The 21,395-nt window shown below is 36.1% G+C and overlaps 1 protein-coding gene across 2 annotated transcripts in view; it reads right to left on the bottom strand.

Annotated features, from left to right (window-relative positions):
* The window catches only part of LOC149071782 (hemocytin-like), a 218,274-nt gene that overhangs the window by 51,334 nt on the left and 145,545 nt on the right, over positions 1-21,395 (bottom strand). For both annotated transcript variants that reach the window (XM_089247586.1, XM_089247587.1), the window contains exons 54-63: positions 20,435-20,581; positions 20,198-20,345; positions 17,819-17,976; positions 16,982-17,128; positions 13,884-14,031; positions 10,162-10,319; positions 8,266-8,412; positions 7,948-8,098; positions 890-1,047; positions 640-786 (exon numbers count right to left, since the gene is read on the bottom strand). In XM_089247586.1, the coding sequence (XP_089103712.1) occupies positions 640-786; positions 890-1,047; positions 7,948-8,098; positions 8,266-8,412; positions 10,162-10,319; positions 13,884-14,031; positions 16,982-17,128; positions 17,819-17,976; positions 20,198-20,345; positions 20,435-20,581 (1,509 nt within the window). The remainder of the gene's footprint in view (positions 1-639; positions 787-889; positions 1,048-7,947; positions 8,099-8,265; positions 8,413-10,161; positions 10,320-13,883; positions 14,032-16,981; positions 17,129-17,818; positions 17,977-20,197; positions 20,346-20,434; positions 20,582-21,395) is intronic.

Below are 21,395 nucleotides of genomic sequence, written 5' to 3'. Positions count from 1 at the left end.
ATAAATGTGAGTTCGCATTTGTTTTTTTGTTGACAATTTTGTTGTTGTAATTGTAACCGCGCGAAACCTCGGGTTTTGTTTCCTTTCCCTAATTCTCTCGAGTGCATACTTTGAAAGGATTGTCTCGAATTTCATTCGTATTCGTTGATTTTTTGCGGTTCCTTGCCGCAGTGGCGGTTCAGTTGTCATAGTGACGGACTCGCATCGTGAGGTCCCGTCTGGTATCCAGTGGTGGTGGGCTGAAGTTGGTTTTCTGCGGGGGGGGGGGGGGGTTCCCAACTTCAAGATACGAACTACTACTGAACTGTTCACTACACCACAGCAGATAAACTACAGCCATCAAGCGATTATCCTACAAAATATTCTATTTCATCTATAGATTTATGACTATTTTTAGCATTTATTATATTTTCTGTGATATTATTTAAATATATTTATAATTATTTTTTTCTTCAAATTTACTGTTTGTTTTATTTTTCTCGAGTGGCCGCGGAGCCGCCGGGGAGTAAGTAGACACGGAGCCCCAAGGGCCTGTTGAGAACCGCTGTTGTAAGATATTCAAGATCAGGCATGATGTGCAGGGATATTTAAATTTCATATCTCGTAAAACATATCTTGAAATGAAATATTGATCATGACCTTGACGTCGCCATTGTCATCACGGATGTCAATCCAGTCCTTGCCATCGTCGCTATGTGACACGAAGTATGAGATCACCCACTCTGGTTCGTCGTGCCTTCCTTTGGTGACCAATCCGGTTAAGTTCGTGAGATGTATGAAATCAACCTGCCGAGAGAAGAAATTCAAGCGATGACATCATTCGATTGCAATAATAATTATTCAGTATTACACATTGAAAAAGATTATAAAGTGGTAGATCGTCGTGTACCTGCAGGTACTCGTTCTCGTTGGCAGTCGATGGCGACCAGGACGTTTCGCTGTCGAATCGGGAATGAGTCGGCGACAGCGAGTCCACTTTAAATGAGGAAGATGACAGCTGATAGTCCGCGATTGCTCCACTCTCCACACCCATGGGTTCAAAGCAAACTGGTTCGAACAAAAATGATCACCGGTTATAAATCTCAAAAAATCGAAATTTTCTTAGGTAGATGGCGCTAGACAGAAATAATATCAGTGATTTAGCGTGCGAAACGTGTAAGAAATTAAATCCTCTAAAACAGTGTTTCTCGACTGCCGGGCCACCGCCCAGCACTAGGCCCTAACATTAGTCACACCGGGCCGTGAGTGATTCGCCGTTTCATTTTTCCCATTAACTTCTCGTTAGTTGTGTGTATGACCGGGCTTTTCACTTACACAAAAGAGATTTACCGGGCCGCGGGCTTCTAAAGGTTGAGAAGCACTGTTCTTCTAAACCTTTGGAAATCCACAGCCCGGGTGATTTTTTTTGTGAGTTGAAGGCCCGGTCACAGAGGGCTGCAACTAGGCTGAAGCAGGTGTGTCTGCTGCCATCTGACGCCGGATCGCAGTGGGTGCGGAATTCGCCCTTTAACTCAGGGGTTCTTAACCTTTTTCAGCGGTGACCCAAAATCAGCAACAAGATCAGCTTCACGACCAATGGAACTGTTTTTCAAAAGAGAAAGAGAATCAAGTTCAAAATACGAATATTTGCCCTGTGATTCATTCACATAAAACACTTGTTGGTATTTCTCCGAACATAGAGTACCTTTGATTTCTTCTCTTTCAATTTTTGTGTACGTATTCAGAAAGATCTCAAAATTTTTGAAACCATTTCACCTTCTTGACATCATTGCACTTATAAATTTTTTTCCCCAACCACTTCCAGCAAGCGTTTTGGAGCTCTCCGAACTGATATACAGTTAAACCTCTCTTTTGCGGACACCTGCGGGACAGAAAAATTCGTCCCTAAAATAGAGTGACAATTTATCAGGTGTTTGAAAGATGTGGTCGGGGAAGGGGGCGTGTCCGTTAAGAGAGGTTTTACTGTAATATTGAAAATGTTGTTTAAAACCCATGAACTGCTGCTTTTGCGTCTCCAAATCCCTTGCCAGAAAGGTTTCTCTCTGGATTTGCCACAAAGGTAAAATTTTTAGGGGGACGTATATGACACTGCACTGACAAAACAACCTCCTACAAAGGATTATTTACCCTAAATAAGCAGCAAAACATCGAGCAGTGATCACGCCTGACTAATTTTTTAAATAACCGTACTTCATACAGTAAAAACTCTCTGTAACGGACGACCAAAAATTTTGTCCCCTAGGTGAACTCATTATTCATAACCAAGTCTGTTTTTCATTAACTGAATTCCTTTCTACGGCTCGGTTGATGAAATTTTTGTCTATCCTTCTTAGATTTCAAGATAGCGCAAAAAAGTTCCTAAATTTTCCACCAGGTGGCGTTCTAACCTTTCCTATCATTTGGAGCGTAATCGTATTGCTATACCACCACACTACTTTCATGATTCTATCTGCAATATTTCAGGAGTTATTCAAGATTATGTGAAATTTAAAAAAAAAAATTTGCTTTATTTCTCTCAATATTTATCTTTTGCTCTTGGGCATCCCAAAATGATTGTAAGAGGCTGCGCATGTGGTCACTGTATACGGGATCTTCAAATGGTCGTAACTTTTGAATGGATGAAGATAGAGCGATGGAAAAAATTTCTAGGTGCACCAAATCGGACGTGCGCTACACGACAGTAACAATCAAATTGCCACCTGGTGGGAAAGTTTTGAACTTTTTTAATGTTCTATCGACGAATGAACGGGGTTTGGACAAAATTACAGTTTAAATTTGAGAAATTCTATTTAATGAGATGATAATACATATAGATTACTCCGAATGTGTAAACAAACTGCCAGAATTTTTAACATTTAATATTATCTAATACGAATGTCAGGTGCCAAGCGGAGTTGTCCAGGGATCGGTGTTAGGCCCGATCTTATTTACTTTGTACACTTACGATATTACTCAGGCTGTGTCACCCATCTCTCTATTGCAATTCGCTGATGACGTGAAGTTGTTCTCTCCAGTGGAAAACACTAGGGGCTTAAGAATTGCATGCCAACAACTTTTCCAGTGGAGTTGTCAGTATAAGCTACCTATTTCATCATCAAAAAGTGGATCAATGCATTTAGGTAGACGCACCGATCCTGAATATTACCAACTAGGTAATGAAACGTTACAGCAATTGGATACATGCGTGGATTTAGGTATTGCAATGAGCCGCATTCTGGATTTCACTGATCATTATCATGGCATAGTCTGCAAAGCTAATAGAATTTCATATATGTTACGTACGGCATACCGTAAGTGTGATGCGCATACGTTGTCATATGCTTTCTGTGTGTACGTTCGCCCGACCCTGGAGTTCTGTTCGCAAGTATGGAGCCCTTACAAAATCAAGGACATACAGCTCCTCGAAAAGCCACAGAGGTCGTTTACTAAACGAATACCTGGCATGAGCGGTCTATCTTATTGCCAGAGACTTCAATTTCTGGGTTTACACTCGCTGGAATGGCGTAGAATCGCTGCGGATCTGAAGATGTGCTACAAACTAGTTCACCAAAATGTTTATCTACCATCGAGAGAGCCTTTCTTTGAGATCATAGACAGGCGAGCTAACCTACGTAGGCATCGCTTCCAAATAAGAGTACCAATGGCTAGAAGGGATTGTTTTTTCCACGGATATAGATGCCGTGTGGCAAGAATATGGAACAGTCTTCCATCAGAACTTGTATGTGCCTCCTACGCAAGATTTGCTTCCAATATTGGGGATTTCGACCTGGCTCCGTATGCGAAGTGCTTCCCGTACTGACTATTATTATTATTATTATTTATTTATTTTTTTTTTTCTTTTCTTCCAGTATAAGTGCATTTCATGCCTTCTGGGGTTATTATTATTGTAAATAAATATACTACTTTCAGTCATTGATTGTCTAGGAAGATTTTCGAGAGTGTCCGCTAACGGAGAGTGAAATATTAAATCCCTATTTCACGGGACTGGGAATCAGAAAAGTGTCCGTTAGGGAAGGTTCCACTGTACATCAAAAACCACATTATCTAAATTCGTAAAAAGGTTATCCGTGCTGAATTAATTCGCTAAAAATGTTTGTGTGATCAGTGCGCAATTTCAAATATGACTATCCGTACAGAAATAATTCAAAATTCCAATTTATAAATTTCTAGTTTTTACTTCGATAATTTAGTGCGACTATTTTAACATTATTCAGCCGGAATGGACCGAAATTGTGTGCCACTTGATATGAACTGTGTTGTTCAACCTCCTCAGAACAGTTTCTTCTAACGAAATCAGAGATCTCCCTAATACCATACAAATCATTAACGAAATTTTGGAAACAATCAGTAACCGCTTCCGTAATTCAGGCTTCGAGCATAGTCAAGGAATTTTACAGTTGCGCCGATTCCAGAACGATGTAGCGACTAAGATCAATTATTAATCCTATGTGAATATTAATGATTAAGTTGCAACTTTTAGTCATATTACGGATACAGTATAGATTTATTGGATAATCTGAACATGTCTGCTGTCCTCTTGAACTTCTAATTAACCAATTTCGACTGTATAATATGTATATGTGAAAGAATTATCCTTCGTGAAACTTTTAATTTAATATTTTTTGAAGAAACTCGGTTGTTTTAGCCATCCGTAACGCTAAAACGAATACAAGCAAATAAATGAACAAGTTTTTACTGATTCTTTTCTGTTTATTTTTTGCCTTGAACAGAAAAAAAGAAATAAATCCAATCACTGCGATTATACGATACAAAACAAGAAAAAATGGCCGAATAGAGGATTTTAAGATTTTTCAAACCTCTTCAAGAACCCTATAAATTCCATGATTTATCTTTCTCTTTATTTCATTATAAGAAATCTTCTCCTCTCATTCTTTTCCAATAACAATCAACGATATCTTTTTAAGGATAGAACTCGACGATTTAAAAAAAAAAAGCAAAGGATCCACTCTTTCAGGTGGTGGGAACGAGTTCAGTTTATTGAAAAGTATTTCCTCTATTATTTTTATTTTTTTTTTATTTTGTTATGTAAGTAAGCGTAATACTCAATGTAGTACCCAAATCCGTTTAGCATTGAATCCCTTGCTGTGTTTTTCGTTCTAGTTCTGAGGTGGATTTAGTAACTGATCGAATTGAAGCACATCATAATGGACCGTTCTGTTAGGAGATGAGTATGGCAAGGCATTGGAACTGAAGAGTAATTTCTACTTTCGTGTAAAGTATTTGTATTATTATCGTATATTATTTGTATTATTATCGTATATTATTTGTATTATTATCGTATATTATTTGTATTATTATCGTATATTATTTGTATTATTATCGTATATTATTTGTATTATTATCGTATATTATTTGTATTATTATCGTATATTATTTGTATTATTATCGTATATTATTTGTATTATTATCGTACACTATTCGTATTATTATCGTACACTATTCGTATTATTATCGTACACTATTCGTATTATTATCGTACACTATTCGTATTATTATCGTACACTATTCGTATTATTATCGTACACTATTCGTATTATTATCGTACACTATTTGTATTATTATCGTATATCATTTAATACTTTTTACCCCCTTTTACACCAAAATTAGCCTCCTTTACATGCAGGCTTTTAGTAAGAAATTTGAACAATGTGCAGTTGAACTAGCAGAGATTAATCTAAAGTGGAATTTTGTTGACGTATTTTAAAATGAAAGGAACAAAGATAAAAAGGACAGATGTTCCAATTGTTTCGCGTCACCCTTTTCTTATCTATATTATCTATATCGAGAGATCGGACGTAAACCGCTTGACGTCTCGAAGAGATATTGAAGCAGTCCCGAAGGATGGGTGTTTCCGAAAATTTATTTTCCATTTATATAAATCATAATTTTTTCAAATCAAAATAAATCTTGGACAGATAAACAAATAAATCATCAATGTCACGCATAAGAAGTCTTTATAAAATCTGGAATCATGGATTAGTTTCAAAAGCATCCATTGCGCATGCGCTTCTGTGAAGTTCGTTCAGAGTCACCAGGTCCTCCTTTTTTTGTCGTGTTCTCTGACTTGTTGAAAATTTCATTGAGGTGCTAGTCATTGACCTTGTCACTGGTGGAGGGCACCTTGCTATTGAGAAGCGACGTGTACGGGATAACGAACATATAGGGTCCACGTTCTCGGCCTGCACTAACAACTTGTGAAGATTTTCTTCCAAGTATGCAATGAGGTTGGCCTGACGTTACGAGTTGATGGGGTTGCTCATAGGGTAACCAGACGTCCTCCTTTTGTGTCATTTCCAGCATCCACGTTTTGGAAGATTCACCCTTATGTCCTCGTTTTCTGGGGTTCCCGGAAATATTTTCTTTTTCCTCCGGGGAATTTCTTTTTTCACAAAAGACAAGGTTGTTGCCCGAAGAAAACCTGTCGTCATGCTCCAGGCAAAGCAATAATAAATCTGTCCAGAATATGGGAACAATTTATTATAAGGGAAGAGAGGCAAATCGCTATAGTTGTCCTTTTTTGCGGGTTCTGTTTCAGTTGTGAAAAATTGTTGTATAGATTTTTTTTGTCAGTATAGTGGCACCATTTGCTGTGAAAATTTGGAAAAATGACGCTACCAAGGGTGCGCGCACAGGTGTCCTCATCACATAGTTTTCAATCTGATGACCCTAGTTGCGCAGAGTGCTATTTTCCCAGATAGGCTTGCTTTGTTCCTGTACATTACCAAAATGAAACTTTTGTGTTTCCGGGCATTCAGTGTAATAGAGTTCTGACTTCTCCACAGACGCATAGAAAATTTAATTCCGTATTGAATTTGAATAGGTCCCTCTTCCATTAGCACTGTTATCTTCCATTAGCACTGTTATCTTCCATTAGCACTATTATCTTACTTCACTGCCATACTTTCACCCTTTGCTCGACTCGACTTTGATGCTTGAATGCATTTTTGTGCTGGAATTGGTTCTTTATCTCGCTAGCCATAAGGACTCATTTTTCATGCACATTTCAGCGTGACTTTTGGGTAACTCAATCGTATTTTCGGGTAAAGTGTGTGTGGCTAACTTGTTAGCCTCTTCATTGCCACTTTCATTGCCACGAAACAGGCCTTTACCCAAGAGACCTTCACGAAACTACATCTTCACAATTATAGATCTAATAGAGCAAATGATGACACCTTCTGACGTCTTGAACCGCTAGCAGTGTCGAGAGACTATCAGTGGATATTCTCGTTGATAGACCAGACGCTGTGAATAATGCTACTGTCCCCATTTGGAATACGGAGATGACTTACGTCTGTGGTCTTCAACTCTTGACTCACAGGCTAAATGTGGGCCCTCAGAGTATTTTGCTGTGGCCAGTCGACCATCCATCTTTCCGCAGGAAACTGTACTGCTATATTTAGAACAGCCAGATGAATAAATTCAAACAGCTTTTCTCTGTTTTCTTTCCTCTCTTCTCATGATAGCGAAGCTTTGTTGTACCCCTATGAAACAAAGTTGTTCTCTTTTTAACTCCGTTCATTTCTGTACTTTATTAGTGTTTCCTTTCCCCCCCCCCCCGCAAATGATGTAACCTTCTACTATGTATATATAAGATCGACAGAAAACAGGTTGGGGGTGTGGGTGAAAAAAAAAATCTACTTATCTGCTATACAGTTTTTCCTTCCATTTGTCTTTTTTTCCCCCATTTTTCTCCTTATCCTTGTTTTAATTTTTCTAACGTGCGGTTAGGTTAAGATAAGGCTACCATATTTATCGCCCATTCATCAAATAGAGATCATTCGAATTTCTTGTCAATAGCTTGTAAACGAAGGGTTTAAAAAACATATATGTATATTCACGTCAAAAAAAGAGGGGTGGGGTCCCGTTTTCAGATTCATTTCCGGAGCAGAGAAAAAAGAGAAGAAAAAAGGGAAAATAACATAATACCATAGGGGTGGTAGCATCCTAAAATCTCGAGTCTCATCGTCATTGCTCCTTCGATATCCAGTGGCAGGACACTGATGTAACGGGCTTCCAACGGAGGATCTTGTAGAGGATTCAGGACCGGTGTGTGCTGGTCAGTATTGGCTTGAAATACCTGTGTAGAAGGCGATGTCCAATTCATTCTTTGTCATAGACATCAGATTGAAATGGAGCACACACAGTCACACATGCATCAAACTGAAATGTAACACACACACACACACACACGGGCGCGCGCGTGCGGAGGATCGATTATATTCTATTATTATAATTATAACTCACTTTAACGTTTCCATAGTCATCGAGTACAGGAAGCCATTCCAGACCATCATGACTGTAGCTGACCTTGTATTTCTTGACCCATTCCGGTGATTTTCCGGATCCCTTCGTGACGATCGTACTGAAGTTCCTCGGCTCCAAGAAATCGACCTACGAAAAAGACCCGATATGGAAACATTGGTATTTTTCCCCACGTACACATATTAAACAAGGTATGGAATTTTTATAAGCAGAAGGTGTCCTATAGAACTATAGGCAAAATGAGAGGAAGTTGATATTGCACCTCAAGACAGACAGTTTTGACAATGAAAACCAGGGTCACAACCCACTTATTAGATGGATACGTGTATCACCCATTTCCAGAAGTTGCCAAATTATGGCAAACTTGTTCCCACAATGAAGAGTGACGGGGAAATTTCTTACACGATGTGAGAAAAGGGAAAAATAGTTCTTCCAGTCACAAGCAGTTACCGAGGGAAACAATATTGTCCTTTTTTTCTCTCCAATTATGTTATTTTGTTATTCCTGTGGGGGGTGGGGGCACATCACTCACAGGGTTACTTTGGGGACCTTTATTCCCGCCTTTTTTAAGGCTTTATCGTTTGCTATCACGTGTGCAATCACCCCTCTCATCTTGGCGGTGAAAATCTGAAGGTGTGCAGAAAGGTATCGCCGGAAAATTCACCGACACGCAACTCACCGAAAGTAAAATTCACTGATTTGATCGATAAAGTGACAACATAGTGAGTGAGTGGATGAGCAGGTGAGTGATTGATCAAGTGAGTCAAGAGTTAGGGAGTGAGTAGGTGAGCATATCGAAGAGTGAGTGAGTCACTCATACAGTCACTCATCTCCCCGGTCATTCATATGTTACTCACTCACTTATTCACCGGTTCCCTTATACGGTCAATTAATTACACATTCATCTAATCACTACTTTACCACACACCAACTCCGGCCATATATCGCCATACGACAATTTAGTGGAGTTGGGTGGGAAATGAAGGCGCCATCTCTCGGTGGCTACCCCCAGACTCGGTAGGTACAGAACTTGCTTCTGATGCTCTTTCCCAGATTCGAAACCATGAACAATGATGGTAACCTCATGGTGGAAGACGAGCATCTTTTAACTTCACCACTCGTGTGCTTCCCTCGGTCACTCTTCGTTAAATCGCTTACTCATAAGGTGGTCATTTTCTCATTCAATCGCTCAATCTCACCCATGCATCTGTTCACTCATACAGCCACTAAATTCACACATTCTTGCACTCATTTGTTCCTCAAATGGCCACCGACTTACTTGGTCATTCATACGGTCACTCAATCGATCGCTCATTCAATTGCCAACTTACTTGATCACTCATACGTTCACTCACTCGTGAAACTTCAATGCACGAAAAAATGTGAGCCGATCTCCCCAATAAAAAGTCTCGCCATAGAGAGCATCAGGTGTACAACGCCACAAATATCCAATCATTACACTCCACTCGAAATTTTAAATATAGATGGCAGCACTAAAAATTCGAAAAACAATATACTGCATGCATACTTGGTCACACTTCCGAGACATTCGGTAGTAAATTGCTCACGGCGAAAGACCGGAGTTGTGCTCGGTTAGAAAGAAAGAAATGAAAGGTCACGCAAAATCGTGCTATTTATACGGTTTCTCACTCGGTCACTCACTCACTAGCTTATTCGCTAGCTCATGCACCAACTCATTCGGTCATTCATTCACTGGTGACGAAATGTCGGTGAAATTTTCCAACGAATGGAAAATGTGAATGTTAATTTCGTATGTGAATTTTTGTTGGTGAATTTTAAGACAATGAAGTTTTGCCGGTGAATTTTCCATAAATCACTGCGGGACACCCTGTGTATGCACTGAATGTTCATACTCACAACGATGTACTGCTTTCCATAGGGACTAGACGCAGTCCATCCGTTTTGGTCATTGATGCGGACATTCGAGGCCGTCGAGCTGCTGTCCAGATGCGAAGACGCCGATATCTGTCCGTCGGAAACAATGCCGTTTTCCAGACCCATGGGATCCAAACACACTGTAAGTAGAAAAGATCGAAAATTTTTACACGAAAAGATTGGCCAAATTACACGATCATTTGACTCCAAATTTACATTCTTAAGGATTTGAGCTAGATACACCTGTCTATATAACAAAATGACACTGTGGAGCTCTACACGCCAGTGACAGCCGGATAATATGAGAGGAATTTGTCTGCACCGTAAAATACGGGAAGAACCTATTCGATATATCACCCCTCCTGACACATCGCCCTGGATCCACGCCTGGCTCAGGAGGTTTCAAAAAATGCTTAGGCATTGAGTCAGTGTAACTGACCATCATAAGCTTCAAAACGAAGTGTGATCAATCATTTAGGGAGTGCGGGCCACTTCAATGATTTGAAAACGAGTCGCGGGCCACCTAGGCTATGAAGAGAACTTTGAAAACAGCATCTCTCTATCTCGATTGTTTGGTTTTTTTAGTTAATTTTTTGAAATTTGTGTCCAGAACTCACCCACCATCTAGTTAGATAGCTATAACCATATATATTAGTTACAACTCTACGTATGATTATTGCCCACCTTGTATACTAATTCTACCGGCACGACTCCAAAGTCGGCCTTAATTCCGAGAATATCCTGGTGAAACAGAGATCAAGTCATCGTATCCGAGGAGGATATCACTCTCCGCTATCCATACACAAAGGTTTTTAACAGCTATTAAAAACAGTTGTTAAAAACCTTTGTATGGATAGCGGAGAGTGATATCATCCTCGTATAAGTCGTCATCTGGTGGCAGTGTCAGCAATTGTGAGCTATAGCCTGAAATGTGTTCGCCCGTCCATGTACGGTCTCGTTCAGTGCACGCGAGCTCCAACAAAGATCGAGAAATTCGTTGCCTCTGTAATCTAGTGGTTTAAGGCGTTCACCCGGCAAGTGAAAGGACGTGGGTTCAATTCCACCCCGCAGAGGCAGTAGAATTTTCTCTCTTTCCAAAATATATCTCCGTATCAGCCAGCTGTTAAAAACGTTTGTATAGTCACAGTATCCATAACTTAAATATTTGGAATATAAGCACATTAGAAAATCTTTCCTGCAAACAAAAATGTTCATATCTCTGAGGGCATTTAAGAAACAAAAACACTTTTTTTCACAAACAGAATCTCTTTTTAAGAACCCGTTTTTAAAATCCAATTTAGATTCAATTGTTACTCCATAGGGAAATAAAATGATTGTATTGTTTTTTCAAATGGAGGAAAAACAAAAACGCGATCTATTTGGAAGTGTTTTCATTTTTGCCGAAAGGGACGTGTTTCTATTGCGATGAATATTTAATTAAAAAAAACAAACTTGTATGTGTGTGTGACGGAATGATCTCTAATTAGTATCTGTCATATTTTTTTTTTTTGCCTTTAAGGTAACCGACTACCTTTCTGGGCACTTATCTTTAAAATACCACTACAGTGAACTCAAATAACATTTTTTGATAGAAAGTGGTGAAAATAATAAGAAAAAATTGGTGAAAAATAATGAATTCTATGAAAAAGTCATCTTTATTTCAAATTTTTAGCAAAATTCATGTAGTATTTAAATACAAACACAAAGGCAAATTGCGCAGCGAGGTGGATGAAGAAACGTACCCGTGAAAAATATGGATACCAAATATAACTAAAATGCAGCAACTCAATATAAGAGCAGATATCACCAAAGAAAAAACTAACAAGTAGTACTATATAAAACACTGCCCGTAAAAAAGATCATGGTCGTCTTTATCTAAGTATGAATAGCTTCTCGATTTATCACACTATGATTACCGTACTTCTTTTTGAAAGCGCCAATTGTGTTAGGATTCACGACCCCCGGAGTTAAGATATTACATCTATTTACAACCCTTTAGACCATAGTTTCCCAACCTTTTTTCTCCCATCGCCCCCTTCTTCAGAAAATTTTTTCTCCCATCAACCCCCAACGCAATCCAACCCATAGGATCCTATGTTATGCCTGTAGCTTTTACCGCCTCCCTGATGTTTTAACAGGTAATCTGATACCAGGAGGGGCTTGTGAGCCAACGCATTATTGTGGTGGATATCCCATGACTTGACCTACAGAAGGTAGAAGCGTGCATCCACTCGGGCTCGTCTATCACTCTCTTTCGTTTGGCAGCATCTCTGGGAAGCACCAAATTTATTTAGAGGGTTTTTACCCTCTATAATAAATTTTATTGTTAAAAAATATAATAAGATTAGTTCCAGGCTGGATTACTGTCATTAAAAAAAAATACATCATCACCACCTCCAAGAAATAAAACATCCTTAATCGAGTACAATTCGATCTCAAGAATCTTCGAAAAAAAAAATCGATTAATTATTTCTAATCTCAGAACTAATTGCGAAATAATTCCCCGAACTCAAAGTAAGTGCATCACAAAAGCACCCCTTAATTAGAGCTTAAAATGTATTTTCTGAGTATTACATTCTCCTTTAAGTATTTCAGTTACCCCTCACATCACAGTTCACTTACTGTGTACATGAATATAAGCATCTTATATTTATTCCAAGAAACAAAACAAAAGACATATTTCTTAGAAAAGTCTTTCAAAGAGAATTTTCCATTAATAATTATAATACCCTTGTATTGAGAGGGTAAATAAAAGTATGGAATATTCTCCGATGAATTCTGTTTGGCTTTAGAATTCTGAATTATGCTATATCTTGGTATTCCGGAATCCCCACGAAGTTTTTATTTCGAAAAAATTTATAGAAATTAATAAAAAAGATATTGAAATGCCCTCTCGAAAGTTTTTCGTATTTAATTAGAGAATTTGACTTGTTTCTTTTGTTGAGAAGACAATCGGGATTTTAAATTGTTTTGAAATAATTTTGAGACTGTTGATTAGGGTTTGTTATCATGGGTTGGTTGAATAGATCTATTTGTGACGTCAAAATATACGTATAAATTGAAATTAACTGCTTCAGAGATCCAGAGTCTGAGTTGAAAGAGCGAGATGGTCAAGAACTGCTGATTGAGTTATTGAGTCCCTCGGGTGATCTAAGAAAGCGGTCCTCAAGTTGGGGCCATATGGCCCCCTTGTGATCCTGATATATTCTGAGGGGGCCACAGGTGAAAATAAGATGAAAGGGGAGTCACGACAACACCGTCAGCATTGTAGTGGTGCGATGCTCGTCTTCCACCATGAGGGTTACTATCAGGGTACACGAGTTCGATCCAGGAAGAACATCGTAAACAAATTCCTTACTTACGGAGCCTGGGGCGACCACCGATAGATGGGGCCTTTATTACCAACCTATATATCTCCAACGGTTGGAAATTGCCGTGTCACGATATTGGAGTATACAACCGGAGTTGATATGCGGTAAAATTGTGTGGAATACGGTTCAAATAAGTTGGAAGGTACGAGTGTCAACTCTTGTCGTGTCTTCGTACGCGTGACAAAGTCTCTTCTCGTGGTGGACGTGCTATTATGTTCGTTTACATAACGAAAGTTAATATCTTCAATAACTTCTAAAAACCCAAGATTAAATTTTCAAACAAAATGTAAAAAACCATTTTTTGATTACCATTGAGAGTACCAATGAGATTACCATTTTTTTCGAAGCATCCAAGTAACTCAAACCTCATTCCGATGCCACCTTTCCATTTAGAAGGATTGATCCTGAAGAATCTGGATTTGACAGGTCTGGTAAACTTGTTAATCACAGCACTGTCCTTATCTGTACTACCAGCGAATTCCTTGAGAGAAAGATATGAATGAAAAAATAAATAAATTTATTTAAACGTAAATATAAATACAGTGCTTTTTATTAAGATATAAAATGATATAGAAATTCCAGGATAAAATAAATAATGGCGTTTTTGTGTGAGAAATTCCGGAATTACCCTTCAGTTTTGGTTTTTCAGTTTGATTTAGTTCAATTATTTCACTTCCTGGAAACTATTTGTGCGAAACCGATATTTTTTTGTGGTTTGATGTTTTTGAAGAAATTAATTTGTTTTGATATACAATTTATTTCCTTTTTTTTTCTGTCTTTCGTCTGTTTCTAAAAGTTCTGAAGATTCATTTATTCCGAAATTTATTAATTCTCAAATTATCATTTCATCAATGCTAAAATTTTCTCTTTTATTAATTCTAAAATAATGTACCTCATTTATTCTAAAATTCTCTCTCTTATTAATCCTGAAATGATCTCTTTTATTAGTTCTGAAAAGTATCTCTTTCATCTAAATTATAATTTTAGTTATAGAGCTTAACTAATTATCACTTCAATTGGTTCTAAAATAATGTGTTTTATTAATTTTATAACAATGTCTTTCATCAATTTTTTTTATTGGACTGCACACAAAACTACTGAGAAAACTACAAAAAATAACATTACGACGACGCACTCTGTGAGGTACTAACAGCTCTTTCAGTGAGTGGGTCAATATAAATTAAATTAAAGGGGGTTAATTGAAATTCTAAAATTGTGTTTTATTAATTCTAAATTATAATGTATTTTATTAATTCTAAATTATAATGTATTTTATTAATTCTAAATTATAATGTATTTTATTAATTCTAAATTATAATGTATTTTATTAATTCTAAATTATAATGTATTTTATTAATTCTAAAGTATAATGCATTTTATTAATTCTTAATTATAATGTATTTTATTAATTCTAAAGTATAATGTATTTTATTAATTCTAAATTATAATGTATTTTATTAATTACAAAATAATGTTTTTGTAAATTATAAAATTATCTCTTTTATTAATTCTGAAATTATCACATTTATCAAAATTCTGAAGTCATCTCTTTCATCAATTCTAAAATTACATTTTTTATGAATTCTAATATTTTTCCTTTTCTTAGTTCTAAAATGAATTATTTTATTCATTCGGAAATGATTGTTCTCATTAATTTTGAGATTATTGTAGTGTCAATAACTGAAACTATTTCTTGCGTTAATTCTAAATTGTGATCAAATCAAAATTATTTATTTCCGTAAATCTAAATTTTCATTAATTCAAAATTTCCGTAATTCCGAATGTCCATCAATTCAAGATTTCCATAATTCTAAATTTTCTCTGTTTTAGAATTTGAATATCTTAATTTTCAAAAATTCAAAGTAATTCCTTTCTGTAATTCTTAATTTTCATTGAAGAGTTGATCAACTTTGTCCAAGAATATTAAAAAGATCTGAAGAAGACACCAATTAGTGTTGAAAGGCATTAGAATGTTTGTATTTTCGTGTATTTGCCTTATTCGTCGGTGTCTTAACAATTTTTTAGAATTCAAAATTTCTGTAATTCTTAATTTTCTACAAAATTATTTATCTCATTGATTACAGTATTATTTTTGCTCTAAATTATTTATCTCATTAATTGTAAAATTATCATAAATTTCATAATTAGCTTTCATAAATTATTACTGAAGTTATTACTCTCACAAATTTTGAAGTAATTTCACTTATTGATTGTGAAATTTTTAATTCGGTGGTTAATATTGGAATGTTGTACGAACTGGGCGAATATATAAACATCTGTTACGGTAAATGTAATAAATCGGTTACTATACATACTATATTGGTGAATTACGCATAATCTCCAATCGTAACAGTAAGTTTGACAAATTTATGTCTTCTACCGGTGATTTTGCATAATACCCAAGTGTCGTTGGTAAATTTAATATATATTAAAATAGTTATCATTTTACCAGTGATTACACATAATACTTAAGCGAACCTGGCTAATTTGATAAATACTTGAAGTGTATCGATTTTACCTTTGATTATGCATAATACACCAGTGTAATCTCTAAATTCGATAAATATGAAAAAAAACATCCAAATGATTTTGTCGTGGTCCGATTGTAAAATTCATAAAATAGTAGTTTGTTATATGGGAAGTCTGATTGCTTTCACACAAAAACTTTTAAAAATTCGTTAAATCGTAAAGTTTGTTAAGGGAATGTTCGTTATATCGGAGGTAAGACCGTAAAATCTATTGAATAACAGTTCACCATATCCGACCGTAGAATTTGAAAAATTTGAGATAATTGTATCGGGGTACGCTCATAAAATTCGCTAAACACGAGGTCGTTATATCAGGGTATGATAGTGAAATTTGTTAAATAAGAATTAATTATATCGACGTCCGATTTCAGAATCCGTCAAATAGTTATTTCTGAGATGTACGGATAAATTCGAAAAATCAGCGTTCATTATATTTGGTTCATACTCTGTGGGTACGAACATAGTGCGCGCTGGTTTCCGATTCTGCGAGTCAGCGTCGTTACGGATTGGTTAAAAAAAACCTCAAATTCAAATTTTTAACCAATCAGCAACGGAGCCGATTCCAATAATCGGAGCCAAGAGTTCACTATGTTCGCAACCTGACTCACAAGTTATATCGTATAAATAATAAATCTTATCATGGCAATGACATCGAAATATCATATTTACCAATACGAAATGGTGATTACACATAGTAACCAGCAAATGTGATGAACTTACAACGATTCATCATATTTATCAACGACGAATGATATGCAAAATCGACGATAAAAGTGATAAATTTTTGGAAATTTATTAAACTTAACTTCGGAAATTATGCATAATTACCGGTTGTTATTTCCACTACCGTAATATATCCACTCAAAGATTCCGAAGTATCATAAAAGAGAGATATAACCTTACTTTGACTTCTCCGGTCGCGTCTCTGATCTTATTCCAAAAGATACCGTCGTCACTGTAGGAAACCGTAAAAGCCGTCACCCATTGCGGAGTATCGTGCCGCCCCTTGGTGACCACTGCCGTGACGTTCATTGGTTTCAGGAAATCAACCTGAAAGAAAACGAAATTTGGTTGTTTTCAGTCCCTAACCATACAACATAAAGTAAGATTGCTGACAGCCAGTGCGTACAATATACAGGGTGTTTCATAAAGAATCACCCGATCAAAAAAAAATCATAACTATTCAGCTTTTAATCTGTTTTGATTGAATAATGTATAGGTAGAAAGAGGGAAATCTCGAGTTTCATGCAGTTTCCGACAGGTAGCGCTAACGATCTTCCTTCGGCCGCCACTTCAGTGTTTGTCAAGATCGGCTTTTCCCACAGTTAGAAACCGATTCGGATGACTTCATTTTCCAGCAGGACGGAGCACCACCACACTGGAGCTTGGACGTCCGAGAATTTTTGAACAATCGCATTCCTAAACGATGGATCGGCAGTACGGGACCTGACGATTCAGTTAAACATCACTGGCGTCTAAGATCGCCGTACCTCACAGTGTGAGATTTATTCTTGTGGGGGGGGGGGGCTTATAAAAGACTACGTTTATATGCCTACCCTTCCAGATAAATTAGCCGAACTGAACATACGCATAACTGCAGCCGTGGATGCAAACATGCTCGCAAAAGTTTGGGACGAATCCGACTACCGTATAGACATATACCGTGCATCCCAAGTAATATACACATTTCAAATCGGATGATCCTTTTTGAAACACCCTGTATTTTGCGTGAATTCTCACCTGAAGATACTGGTTCATATCAGAATACTCGGGAGACCAGCCAACCACAGAGCTGAGTCTGGCGTCATTGGCTCCAATCGAATAGTCTTGGTTCGAGGAAGATGTCAATTGATAATCCGTTACCAAACCGTTTTCTATACCCATAGGGTCGACGCAAGCTGTAAAGACCGTCAATATCTTATTGATGCATTTTAATGAAACATTACTCATGAAGTTACAGAATTAATTATATGAGGGTTTTCATTGAATTAAATAGTTGATGATTGCCTAGATGATTTAATACACTAATCCGAGGTAGTAGACTTAAAAGCTTTAAACCAGGGGTCTCCAACATATGGCCAGCTGGCCACATTTGGCTATCGGGGCATTTTCAGAAAATGATTGAAAACAGTGAAAAACGATTAATCCTAGAATGGATAAAAGAAATAATTTTGGAATTAATAAGAGAAATAATTTCGGAATAGATGAGGAAAATAATTTTCCAGAATAAATGAAAGAATAATTTTAGAATAAATGAAAGGAATAAATGAAGGGAATAAATGAAAGGAATAAATGAAAGAATAAATGAAAGAATAAATGAAAGAATAAATGAAAGGAATAAATGAAAGAATAATTTTAGAATAAATGAAAGGAATAAATGAAAGAATAATTTTGGAATAAATGAAAGGAATAATTTTAGAATAAATGAAAGGAATAAATGAAAGGAATAAATGAAAGGAATAAATGAAAGGAATAAATGAAAGGAATAAATGAAAGGAATAAATGAAAGGAATAAATGAAAGGAATAATTTTAGAATAAATGAAAGGAATAAATAAAAGGAATAATTTTAGAATAAATGAAAGGAATAATTTTAGAATAAATGAAAGAATAATTTTAGAATAAATGAAAGAATAATTTTAGAATAAATGAAAGAATAATTTTAGAATAAATGAAAGAATAATTTTAGAATAAATGAAAGAATAATTTTAGAATAAATGAAAGAATAATTTTAGAATAAATGAAAGAATAATTTTAGAATAAATGAAAGAATAATTTTAGAATAAATGAAAGAATAATTTTAGAATAAATGAAAGGAATAAATGAAAGGAATAAATGAAAGGAATAAATGAAAGGAATAAATGAAAGGAATAAATGAAAGGAATAAATGAAAGGAATAATTTTAGAATAAATGAAAGAATAATTTTAGAATAAATGAAAGGAATAAATGAAAGGAATAAATGAAAGGAATAAATGAAAGGAATAAATGAAAGGAATAAATGAAAGGAATAAATGAAAGGAATAATTTTAGAATAAATGAAATGAAATAATTTTAATTGGATCATTTTTATTTCACCGCGGTCATTTTCTGCACGCGAAGGCTAATTAGAGCGGGACCTACAATTTATTGCCGATTCCGAATGGCAGGCTTGCTTGTTATACTCATCGAGAGGTTGGTGCGAAATAATTTTACAGAATAAATGAAAGGAATAGCCTAAATGAAAGAATAATTTTAGAATGAATGAAAGAAATAATTTTCTACAATCAGTGAAAGAAAAATAATTCCGGAATTGATGAAAACTCAGAAGTAATTTTAAAATCAGTGAAAAAAAAAATAAGTTATAAAACAATCAGAGAAATAATATCGTGTTTACTGATAGAAATTATTTCACAAGCTTTTGGCAACAAATTTGGATTTGACGAATTATTGTTCGACGAATCGGTGATAAATCTAGTAATTTTTCCCTAACCTAACCGCACATCAGAAAAGTAAGAAGGGGAAAGACTAAAAGATAAAACGAAAATATATAATAGATAAATAGATAAAAGAGTATATTTGCCCGTCTCATTTCATCCTCGCATTTCTGTTCTCTTTCGCTCTCACATGTATGTAGTAGAAAGATACATTATATGTGAGGGGGGAACCCATTAACAGGAGTATAATAGAAAAAAAGAGGGAGTTTATAGGGTTACTATAAAGCTTTGCGACGGTTAAAGACCTGAAAGAAAACACAGAGAACTTGCTTGAATTTATTCCACTGGCGTTTGAACAAAATATTTCATCGGCGATCGTAAATGAGTTAAAACACTGCATTAGGTTTTTTGTACAATACGTTTATTTACGGACGGTACATTTTATTTCGTCAGTCATCATTACCCTTTCATTTGATCACTTTCAACAGCTCTTTGAAATGACAGAATGACTCATCCACCATCTCTGACCAAAAGTGTGCCATCAGTCGCTGTCCTCTATATTCCACGTGTTTTTAGCGGTTTCTGAACATGACTTGGAGCAACGAAACTGGTTTTGGCTCAAAGATAGACGACGAGCCCGCTCCCCTTTTTAGCAAAAAACCTTGATCACAACTAAGAATAAAATAGAAGAGACTAAATGCACTTACATATCTCGTGGTAACATCCAAGGACTTGCATCTGCATAGCGATCGCATTTTTCCAGTTCTGGGGAATCACTCTCAAGTAACGCATTCTTACAGTGTACGGCAGGTTGTTTTTCACTTGAGAATCCGGATCGTAATTAGCCGAGAAAATCTACGTAAATAATAATCACGAACATGTTAATTTGGACCTCAGTGAATTGGGCCCTGACCATGATACTGTTCGTGGAACTCGGTACTTACCATGGGATTTCCGCTTTCGTCGAGCAATTTATTCCAGGTCTGCCCGTCGTTGCTGTAAGCGACTAGGTAGGCCGTGACCCAGGCTTGTTCGGATGCACTTCCTTTTGTTATGACGGTCGTGATATTGTGCTCATCGATGAAATCGACCTAAAAAATTGATTATTGTGAGTATCACAATTTTTTTTTTAAAATTTCGTTCAAGTAAATTTTTCTTCCAATTTTTGCTGGAATTGGCTACTCGTGTTTTGTCCATTTTTCGTGTGGGTCGTACAAATACAAATACAATTCATGATAGAAACATTTTTCTAACCTCTTCTCCGGCACACAGCAGAAATCACTAAACCCCCTGTAATCTTTCTTTTTTTTAACTAGGCATTATTCTGATTTTCAATTGGAGGATTTTGTTTTTTTTTCGATTTTTCTCCATTTAACCGGTCAGTTCACGCATTTTATAGCACGATCACAACTCGCGGCCTTGTGGCCCGCCTTTCCAAAGCACCCGCACACCTTAGGTCTCTTACACTTACGTGCCAAGTGGCCTAATTGCCAGCACCGGAAGCATTGGATCATGTTTTCATTTTTCCGAATTTTTAGTTATTAATTTTATTTTTTCAGTTTCAATGATTTGTCATTCTCTTTTTTTTATTCTTTATTTCATTTTCTATTTTTCTTCCTAAGAATTTCTACCTGTTATAAATTATACGTAATTTTTAGTTTTTTTCCCTAGAAACATTTTTTCTTTACCTTCAATTTTTTTGATTTTTCGATTCCATTTTTGTTCTCTCAAAATTTTAAAAACATTCTATGATTTTCACGTTTCGATTTTAATTTTTTTCCCTCTATTTTTCCGTTTTCAGTCTTCAATTTTTTTTGTTGTTTTTCCCTATTTCGACTTTTTTGTCATTTTCAAATTTTTAAAAAAATTTTCATTGCCGTCTTTTTCTGCGATTTGCTCTGTTTT

The sequence above is a fragment of the Pholcus phalangioides genome, unplaced genomic scaffold (assembly GCF_987345545.1).
Source record: "Pholcus phalangioides strain wild (caught in Gottingen) unplaced genomic scaffold, Ppha-v1.0 ptg000018l_1, whole genome shotgun sequence".
Classification (NCBI taxonomy): domain Eukaryota; kingdom Metazoa; phylum Arthropoda; class Arachnida; order Araneae; family Pholcidae; genus Pholcus; species Pholcus phalangioides.
The sequence above is the reverse complement of the archived record's forward strand: the minus strand, read 5'-3'. Positions and strand labels throughout refer to the sequence as shown.